At 32.6% G+C, this 11,425-nt stretch overlaps 1 protein-coding gene across 1 annotated transcript in view; it reads right to left on the bottom strand.

The window, feature by feature from the left end:
- Positions 1-1,262: 1,262 nt before the first annotated feature.
- The window catches only part of MICU3 (mitochondrial calcium uptake family member 3), a 79,439-nt gene continuing 69,276 nt past the window's right edge, over positions 1,263-11,425 (bottom strand). The window contains exons 12-15 of the mRNA XM_033104675.1: positions 7,288-7,396; positions 5,114-5,271; positions 3,976-4,044; positions 1,263-2,255 (exon numbers count right to left, since the gene is read on the bottom strand). Coding sequence (XP_032960566.1) covers positions 3,976-4,044; positions 5,114-5,271; positions 7,288-7,396 — 336 coding nt within the window. The 3' untranslated portion in view covers positions 1,263-2,255. The remainder of the gene's footprint in view (positions 2,256-3,975; positions 4,045-5,113; positions 5,272-7,287; positions 7,397-11,425) is intronic.

Below are 11,425 nucleotides of genomic sequence, written 5' to 3'. Positions count from 1 at the left end.
AATTTCTTAATATGAAATGATTCTGAGAAGTATCACAAAACTTTTATCACGTAGACTCTGCAAAGAGTATGATACTAAAATTTTATGTATAGCTTTATCTTTCTAAAGAATAGCTTGTAGAAGAAAATACAAAGAGAATAATAGCATACATGTATATAGTACGTACATTATTATTTTAATGCATTTAACATTTTTTCAATTGATGTAAACACCAATCCAGTGCATTATTTTTACTTCTCACTTTATAGAGAGAAAGTTCAAGAGTGATAGTGTGTCGGGAATCATTGCAATTTAGTACTCTTTTCCATTTTTATTGACCACAATATTTTATTTATTACCATTTCAATATTATGCGCAGTCTTATAAACAGGTGACTATCCATTTATTCTGATAATAAGGAAAAAAGATTGCGCATGTAGTATTCCTTGAGAGAATAGCAGAATTATAAATAACTTGAATGAGCTAATTCAGTTTTTAATGTACATTTATAGGATTGTTCTAAATGGCAATTTTTCCATGTGTGCAAAATAATATAACTTATAGTCAAAGATAAAAGTACATTTCATTTTTTTCAAGTATTTTAGATAGCAAATAATATTGAGAACATTCAGTGTATGGTAAAATAGACCTGGGGTATGTTAAATGAGTTGGTGGGCATTTTCATTTAGTCAATCAATTGAATCAACCTTGAAAACAGGTGAAATTAAATTAGTATACTATGTGGGATCCCCAAATTATGAATCCTATATTCCTATATCAATGTAATAAATAATAATCAGATAAAGAATGTAAAAACATATAGTCAATGCTAATAAAAACATTTTCTTGGAAATAACATTACTTTTATAAATAGGCTGATGCACAGCCATCAATTTCACATTTAATAACTTACGAAAAACAAAGTCAGTATTTCCTATTTTCATATGCAAAAGCAAGGTAATAGTTGGAGTGTGTGCAATTTACATTAAATACATCTTGGAAAAGAAGATACATGAACATATCTTCCACATACAATACATTAATATGTTAAATTCACTGTTCTACTTTTGTACAGTATCCTTTTATACAGTAACTTTTTAAATTGAACAGACTTAACCATTAAGTACTAGTACATTATTTTCTCCATGTGAAAATCTAATTTTGTTTTTCAATAGAAAGTGTTTTTTTCCCTTTTTTAAGACATAATTATTTTGAAATACTAAATTATATTTAAATTATGATTACCGGCTGTTTGGCATCACTTTTGCATGTGGTCCTTTTGCAAGAAACAAAATATTAACTTCTACCTAATATTTACATCATTCTTATAAAGCATTTTCTATTAATCTGTTAGAGTACTCAGTTTGATGCTACAGACATTTACTAACAATATGAGTAAGGTACAGAGTGGTAAGATATTACTGTGACTAGTGTTATTAACATACACCACTTGCAATCAGGAGCAGCATCATGTTAAAACAAGGACGAGGACGACGACTACTGCTACAACCACCACTATTTTACTATCACTACGGGACCTTTTTTGAGAAAAACAAATCTATATTTTAAATTTCTTTGTTGTATACATAAAAGAATACCAGACATTCTGTTGACTTTGGTAAATGAACACAGACTTTTAAAAACCTTCATGTGATTCAAACAATGTATGTTAATTATGTATTTTTAAAAGTTAAAAGAATAATGTAAACCATCGTGTTGTATAGTAGCTTAATTCTATTTGTTTTTCAAAACAATTTCAATATAATTAAAAACCAGATAAGTAATAGAGATTTATCAACAATTCTAGGGCCCTAAGATAGATAAATCTTAGGGAATATTCATTTTCTTAAAGTAAGTTCACAGTCTAAAACCAAAGAAAATATGTTGTTCTTCATTTTTAAGTGATCTAGATTCCAGAAGCCATACATTAATTCGAAGTTAGGCAAATTTCTAATAAAATTTTTAAAATACTTAAAATACATTCTTATGTAGTCAGTGGAGGTATCTATATACTTCTGAAAGGAATGAAGAAGTGCAGAGTTCAGTAAATCAAGGCAAAAGCTCAAAGTGATAACACATAACTTTTGTAGTTAGTAAGAAGATGCATTTTATCTGTCTTACATTCAAGAATTCAGTTCAAGAAAAAAAATTTAGTGTTTCACCTTCTCCTTCATTTCTACAATTTCTGATCTCAAACCTGCTTCTGTTCTCTGAAATTTTTGCTTCTTGCATTTGTCATGTAGATAATAATCCTTTAAAGTTTGCTTTACAAGTACCTAGTCAAAAAAAATTTATATATAAAAAATATATACACACACACACACACACATACATACATACATACATATATGCAATATTTATTTAGGATGAAATACAGAGGTAATGGCACGTCAAATAATATTATGATAATAATATGAAACAGTAAGGTACATAATAGAAAAACCAACAGAAAATATAAGAATCAAAGACTTAATCATAAAACATTTCCTTTAAAGTTCAGTGTTTTGTTTGGTAACTTGGCTAATCCTTAGTCTTACAAAAGTTTAGAATAAATGTAGTCATTTTTATCTGTGGGTCTATGTACTACTACATAGAATCAAGTGTCAGTGTGACACCACTATATGACGAATTAGTTAGGAACACTACTTATATGGACATATTAAACAGTACGGTCCTACTTTTCAATGCTTAGTTTAAGTTCTTACAGGGTTGTATAAAGTTCTTTAAGAGATTAGGAAGACCTGACTTCTTTTGTTAGCTTAATCACAACTGTTACCACCTTAGATAAATAAATAAGCCTACTTGCTGCTGAACATTTTAGATCGACATTCCCCAAAATGGGTTCTGTAAAACATTCGGCCTCAAAGCTATTTTGGAAAATAATGAATACTACGCTTTTCTTTAAGAGAGACAAATAAATAGTGCCATATTAAGATCTCATAAGTTCTAAGAAACCTAATTTAACCACATTTATTATGATATTTTTCAAACTTATTTGACTAAGCAGTTTTGTTTTTTTGTTTTTAGAATAATATGCATTGATATCCATTGGGACTACTTTGGTAATACTGCTATAGACAGATATAAATGTTTCAAGCTTGAGAAAAACAGCAAGAAATATGTATTTGCAAACATGTATAAATGAATAAAACCTTCAAGTAGAGACTTATCTAATTGGAACCCATAATAAACCATAATTTCATAGTTCCAGTTGACTTTTTTTTAAATGAAAAGAGAAAAAATAAAACCCTCATTTTGGAGATCAGCAACAAGTTTGAGACATTTCTTTGGGTTGATACAAGTTGAATGGATCTCCTGTATCTTCCTCAACTACAGTGAGAGTTAATAAATAATATGGCTTTCCCATTAGACAGAATGAGGCTGGATCCTAGTTTGCGACTTACTAGCAAGCTATCTTGGGCAAATTATTCACTAAGCCTCTCTTTTCCCTGCTGTCAAATGGGATTTCTCTCTGTGAGGATTAAATGAGATACCGCATGTGGAAGAACACCTAATATAGTGCCAGGCACTTCAAATAACTGAAAAAATTAGCTGCTATTATTGTAGCAGATGTTTGGAATCATGATCCTAAAAAATAGTAGCAAATACTCCTTAGACATTAATAATCCTAGATTATAAAAATCCAATCTAGAGTCATTATTTTGTATCTGCTCAAGTACAAAGCTGCAAGTTAAACAAAAAAAAAAATTTTCAATCAAGGCACTCCAAGAGAATTTCAGTCGGATGACTATTTATTCCAGTTCATTTTTATATTACAACTTAATTACAACAAAGTAGTCCTTTGCTATAATGACTAATTCTTAAATTGAATTACTGGTCTAAAATAAAATCATTAAAAGAGTAATTCTTAAATCGAACTAGTGACCTAAAAATTAAAAATTAATTCTATTTCTTAAATGTCATAACAAAAAATAAATAAATTGTGACCCTTCCTTGACTGTTACTGAACAAATTTAGACAGCGAAGCTTACATACTTATCTGCTATGAAGTTCCTTCTTCAGACAGGATTTGAAAGTGGTATACTTCTGAATTGTTTTATAACCCTGTGGAACAGAGGATTAAAAATGCAAATGTAAATAAAATGTTATGGGGCCACAGGTATGCAATAAAGAAAGCAAAAATAGAAACACATAACACCCAAGAGAGAAATACAGTGTCAGAGGTTTATAGCATAGTTTATATTTTAATTTTATCTTGTTACTCTAGAATTTTGAGGAAGAATAAATGATTTTCAATATACGTATGCCCTTTCAGGTATTTGTGCCATCATCCCAAATGTTACCAATTAACCACTAGATGGCAGGTAAGTACACAGTATCTTATTCAGACAGCTTGGCTTTAAAAAAGTCATTACAAAATTCTTTAAAAACATTTTCTAACATGAATCTTGATTCTTTTGTATATGTAACTTTTTCTCTTTTTAAATGTACTATACTTAGGGGTATTCTTACCAAAGAGGGAAGATTGACTACTCCAGCTGTTATTAGCAATTTTTTTTCCTTTTTCCATTTGTGGTACCATCCACAAATGTTAGATGTGTAAACACTTACTGATTCATGTTATATTTCATTCTTTAAAATGTGCTTCTGAGGAAAAAAATCATTGAATTTCTCATAATTACTTTTCAGTGTAAGATGTTAACAGGAAAAACGGTTCAACATACGAAAAGTTTTTTATTTTATTTTCCATACAAAAAGTACTGAATATGCAGTGACTTAAGTGTCTCAAGTTGCCTTGTGGAAATCAGCATCATATAAAATGAGAAACAGTGATAGTTCTTTATATACTAACAAGTTTGGCACTCAGTGTGCAGACTGAATTAATCGAAAATATTTGGCATTTCCCCCCACAAATTGGGACGAAGACATTAAACTAATGGAGTATAAAAATAAGTTATTAAAATTCAAATTGATTTTATATTTTAAAAAAGCCTTATCTTTTATTACCTCAAATTGTTTTTGAAAGTATGTAGGGCCTTATATTTTTTCTTTTCAAATATAACATTTCATGTTTATAGCTGTAAAAATTTATATTATTTCTGAAACTTAGATGGATTTTTTTTCTTTCAGTTTTTGAAAAGGATAACAATAGGCTTGAAATTTATAGGTTTACCCGGAATCCTCTATGGAGTCTGTCTTTCATAATTCCAATAAATTCTTTATAACTTAATTGATCATCTTTGTCAACGTCAAAAATCTTGAAGACTGTGTTCACTAAATGTGGTGACAGTTTGAGGCCAGTAGCTACATAGACGGCACGCTTAAATTCATCTAGATAAATGTTACAGAAAAGGAGTAAACCATTAACATTATTTTTATAATATGTATTCATTACTAGCAAGGTTATAAAAGCTTTTTTCTAAACATGGGTCATTACCTTATGTAACATGACTTTCGATTAATCATGCTATCTTCTAGGGAACAAAATAATTTTGTAGTTTTAATTTAAAGGGCCAAGAATAACTGTATCTTAGTTTAACAATACATTCATATTCACTAAATGTTTAACAAGCACCTACTATCAAAGACAGATACTTTAGAGGTTATTAAGATGAGCAAGTTCTCAAGAAACCTGCAGTTCATATGGGAGATGAGACAACTGCCCAAATAACCCTTACACAGGACCATACAAAAAGTACCAACCAAGAGCTATGAGAATTTGGAAATGAGTGATGACTTCTCTGTAGTACGGACAAGGGAGGGAGAGGAGCAGTGATAGGAAAGGCTGTGACTTTGCATTTGAGCTGAGCTCTGAAGGTAGATGATGTCAGCTTGTAGAGATGAGAGAAATGGCAGATGACATGACATGAATGAACAAAGGCATGGAGGGAACAGGAAAGTATAAGGCACATTTTGAAAACAATGAGCCATCTGGACACATAGGAGCTGGGGCTCTGTACAGGGACTTTGAGGTGAGGAGCGTGTGTATTCTTCAACACGCAATTGGGGAACTGAAGAGTTTTCTGAAGCAGGTGTGTTGTAGATATTTAATCGGTGTTTTAGAAAGACTATCCTGTGAGTTTTCTAGGAAACATCGAAGAGGAAGGTGGGTACTGGCAGGAATACCACTGAGGTGGCTACTGCAATGGTCCTTTTGAGAGGTAATAGTAGTGGCAACAGAAAAGGAAGAGTTATATTCCTAGCATCTCCAAGAGTACACAACTGATTTTTTCAATTTCCCAGTTCCACAAAGTAAAAGAGCAACTGTCCATTCTGAACTAAGTAAACAGAGTAAACAGATATTGAGGGTTTTTTTCTTTTTCTTTTTTGTGGTTGATTAGATTTATCATAGTAGTAAACACTGGTCTGGGAAGGCAGGGTTCCCAAAGGTTCTAGTTTTAAAACACTAAAATGGGTTGAGTTGAGAAGATGGCTTATCTGGACACCTAGACTAGACAGAGGGTGAAATACGACACATTTTTGGGTTTCTCTTCCTCAATGAATGAATGAAGCCAGGAGGAAGTTGATCTCTATGTTTTTGGGAGAGATATAATTACTTAGATGCTGCAGATTGGCATCTCTTAGAATTTGGCAATAAAATAAAGACTGTCCTCTGAGATTATGTTTGGGAAATAACATGTAATAGATTATGACAGACACAGGTCAAATCACCTTAGAGACATGAACAGAAAGTCCTCATATGGCAAGAATACTTAAAAAGGACATGGCCACGAGGGAAGAAGGGATAGCAGTCATAGCCACAGAATCCTAAAAAAAGGACTTGACTTGTTAGTCTACCTACAGGGAAAGAAGGAGCTGGTCCTGAGGTCAACAGCATTCTGAGTTCTGTAACAGTTATACTGTTCTGTAAATTAAGCAAAATCGACACTCAGTTGTATTTATCGTTCCTAAAACTCAGTTAATGAAAGTCTATGGCTAAGAGGTCATTCTGTTGACACAATTCAGGTTGCTGAGCCAGCAGGGATTGTGGGTAAAATCAGTAATATAAATATCATTCTGTGATGATGTTTGAGGCATGACCAGCTGGTTCTTCTATAGGTAGACACACAGCCCTCAATGTTACCAAGAGGTTTCCTCCTCTTTGAACCTTTACAAACATCATTAGCTTTTACCCATAATATGAATGGAGATAATAAGTTTAATACAAAAATTTAGTATATTTCCCTAAACTTCCCTTAGGGAAAGCAGATTTCCCATTGAATTATATAACAAACTTTCAGGCCAGATGATGGCTAATATGCTATATCTAATTAATTTGCTGTCAAAGTCCCTAGAAACAATGTAGAATTATTTTTTGCTTTTAAGTTTTAAACGAGTATTACTTACCTTGCCCTATAGAACGACTCGCAAAGTTATACATATTCAAGGCTATTGCAAAGTCTTCTAGGTTGTTCAAAAACTGGAAAAATGACCTGAATTCATCAAATGTGATGCCCTATATTGGGAGAATATATGTAAATATATTTAGTAATGCCAAACTTATTAAAATAAGTATTTACACTTACTAGAAGTAAATAAATTAAGCATGTGTAATATATCTTGTAAGTAAACCTTTCAATGGTACATTCTGAAACCTTCTTTCTCCAAACGGAGTGTAAAATTCACTCACATTTTTTTCCACTGGGCAGTGTTGCTACCATTACAATGACAGGTGAAAATATTTTTAAAACACTCTCATATCAGCACAAAGTTTTTTAAAAAATGCTAAAATAAAAATGGACAAATAAGCTGCAATTTTATACTCTGTATTTCAGGCTGGAGTTTTTTAAATCTTGAAAGTAAATACAAGGATGAAGAAAAAAAAAAGATGAAAAACAAACAAAAACCCACCTAAAAAAATCATTCTCCTGTACATGTACTCCTTAAGTATAATTAAGCATTAGGTCATTAATGTCTTTATAATGACAACGTTAAATCACAATGTGGAATAAGGCAACACTAATGCATTTTCACTTATTTCTGCCATGATAACGTTGCTAGGACAGCAGGAGGAAGTACAATGACGGGGTGTGTCACTGTATTTCCAACACAGGGTCTGGTATGGAATCACTGGAAAGGACTCTGAAATGTCATTTACATAAACTGCAGTTATGATCACTGCTATTATTTTAGTTAAACAGGAAAGTTATTTAAACCAATAACAATTTAGCTCAGATAATACAAATTTGGATATGAAAAGCTGCATTTAATTACTGAGCTCTCCTCTGCAAAATAAATGTGATTGAAAAAAAAAGCAAACAGAAAAGAGCAGAGGGCCAAGAGCTTATGCTTAACAAGGCCCTAATGTAGTGTTAAAAAGGGAAAGGAAATTAACAAGGCAGCACTGGAAAGACAAGGAGAGAACCAAGAGTCTATTTTCATAAAAGTCAACTATTGATTGATTTATAATCAAAATAATATTAATTATCAATTTATTATCAAAGTAATAATATCCAATTTTGGTATACATTATTTCCACTTCAATTACAACCCTTCTTTCCTTGCAAGGAGAATCCTCACTGTCCTTTCTCGTCACATTTTTCTTTCTCTTTACTTTTATAGCTATTCCAACCCTGGATTCTGCTTTGGGACCCGATCCCACCTGCTATGGTATGTATCCTGGAGAGGACTGTTTGAATTAATTAGGGAGACCAAGCCAGAAGACAAACCTCTTCTGGTTTGTCTTGAGGTGAAGAGCTTGTTGCCAGGGAAACTGGTCACTGCTCTAGTTCTGTACCAGTTTATGCACGACCAGTTGCCACAGCAACAGTCTCTATCTTAGGGTGACAGGTTAATGCTGGTAAAAGTGAAAAACAGGAGGATGAGATATTTTTAAGCAAAGTGTAAACAAAATTGTCATTACTTTTACGGAGCATAAAGTTAAAAAGCAAATCAAAGAATGACAGGATACAATGTTCACCGACTGAACCTTTAGATTTTCAAAGCAGGGTTCTCATGTTTAGAAAGACAAATTAAAAACCATACAATAATTATCTTGTGTAGATTAAACTTTTTTGCGTCTGGAAATATAGAATTATAAGTTGAAAAACAGGACAAGCATATTGATGGAGATAATTTAAAGCAATCCATTCTTAACAGCAGTGAGGAAAAGGGTCTAGGGAAGTAGTGGAGAGAGGGAATATAGACATTTCTTCTTTTCACTCTCACCCCCAGATTCACTTCTGTAATGAACCACTGGGACTTGAATAAAATGTGTCCTAATTGTTAGAAGTGGAATGAAAAGAAGTAGGTTACATTTTAACAAAAATAAAATGATAATAACTGAAAATTTTAAAACATCAAAAATACATACATATTGAGAGTCCAGAAAGAAACCCAAATATCTATGGTCAACTGATATTTAGTAAGGGTGCCAAGATCATTTATTGGAGAAAGAAGAGTTTCTTTAACAAATGGTGCTGAGACAACTGGATATCCACATGTAAAAGAAAGAAGATTGACTCTTATTTCACTCCATATATAAAAATTAACTCAAAATGGCTCAAAGACCTAAGTTTAATAGCTAAAATTAAAAACCTGCATGCATTGAAGGATATTATCAAGAAAGTAAAAAGATAATTGACAGAATGGGATAAAATATTTACAAATTGTATATCTGATAAGAGTCTAGTATCTAGAATATATAAAGAACTTTTACAAATCAATAACAAAAAGACAACCCAATTAAATCATGGAGAAGGACTTGAATAGATATTTCTTCAAAGAAGATATACAAATGGCCAACAAACAAACACAGGAAAAGTATTCAACATTGCTATTCACTGGGGAAACGCAAATCGAAACCACAGTGATACCACTCCACATACACTAGGATGGCAACAATTAAAAAGGCAGACAATAGCAAGTGTTGGTGAGGATGCGGAGAAATTAGAAACAATACATTGTTAATGGGACTGCAAAATGCTGTAGCTACTTTGAAAAAGTTTGGCAGTTCTCCAAAATGTTAAACATTAAGGTAGCCATGTGACCGAGCTATATACTCTGAGGTATATATCTAATTCTTTGGAATTTAAAACGTGTTCACACAAAAAATTGTACACAAATATTATAAAAGCATTATTTAAATAGCCAAAATTGGAAACAACTCAATGTTCACCAACTAACAAATAGATAAAATGTGGTGTATCTATGAGGTGTTATCAAACAATATAGTGAATGTTTAAATTAAAAAACAATTAATATAGTAAAAGACACATTGCCATTAATCCCCCTCAAATTACTCCCTCTCACTTTGAACACACTTATCCCATCATTCTTGCCACTTTCTGAAGCAGTTCTGGAAGTCCTCTTTCATGAGTATCTTGAGTTGTGCTGTCCTGGCTGCCTCGATGTCCTGAATCATTTTGACTTTGGGGAAGAGCCAGAAGTCTCACAGTGCCAGATCTTATGAATAAGGTGGATGAGAACACCCCATAATGTTTTTATTTGACAGAAATTGCCATATACCAGGAGCAATGTGTGACAGGGAGCGTCGTCATGATGGAGGATGATTTACAGCATACTTTAAAACACACCTTCTCTCAACCGTAGCTCACACCCAACTGACTACACCAAACAAGTTGAAACTTGTCACATACTGTTACTAAGGTTTGAAGTGCTGCTTATCATATTGAAGATCCCTGCCTTTCTGTTGGATGGCACTTGGCAGCAGCATTCACAGTATTTTATGGTCATAACGGAAAGTCTCCATGTCACACATCGCTCTGGTATGGCAATTTTTGTCAAATAAAAACATTAAGGTGTGTACTCATCCACCTTATTCACTGGATCTGGCACCGTGCGACTTCTGAATCTTCCCCAAAGTCAAAATGAACATGAAAGGTAAAAGTTTTGAATTGATTCAGGACATCAAAGCAGCCAAGACAGTGCAACTAAAGACACTTGCGAAAGAAGACTTCCAGAACTGCTTTAGAAAGGAGCAAGAATGATGCGATAAGTGTGTTCGAAGTGAGGAGGAGTATTTTGAGGGGGATTAATGACAATGTGTCTTTACTGTAATAATTGTTTTTAAATTTAAACATTCACCATTTTTTGTGATCATATCTCATATATAATGCAGTATTATTGGCAATAAAAAGGAATGAAGTGGTGATATTTGTTACAACATGGATGAACCTTGAAAAAGTTATGTTTAGTTAAAGAAGCCAGACACAAAAAGTTACATATTATATAATTCCACTGATATAAAATGTCCAGAATAGACAAATCCACAGAGATAGAGGCAAACTAGTGGTTGCCAGGGGCTGAAGGGAGGGGAAATAGGGAGTGACTCTCTTTAATGTCTATGAGGTTTCTGTTTGGGATGATGAAAAAGTTCTGGAACTAGCTGTGCTGGTTACACAACACTGTGAAGAGGCTTAATGCCACCAAATTTTACTCTTTAAAATAGTTAAAATGGTAAACTATATGTTATGTGTATTTTACCACAATAAAAAAAATTACATATGCTTATTGAAATATGTCA

Source organism: Rhinolophus ferrumequinum, chromosome 4 (assembly GCF_004115265.2).
Source record: "Rhinolophus ferrumequinum isolate MPI-CBG mRhiFer1 chromosome 4, mRhiFer1_v1.p, whole genome shotgun sequence".
Classification (NCBI taxonomy): domain Eukaryota; kingdom Metazoa; phylum Chordata; class Mammalia; order Chiroptera; family Rhinolophidae; genus Rhinolophus; species Rhinolophus ferrumequinum.
Note: the sequence above shows the minus strand (reverse complement) of the source record. Positions and strands in the feature narration are given on the sequence as shown.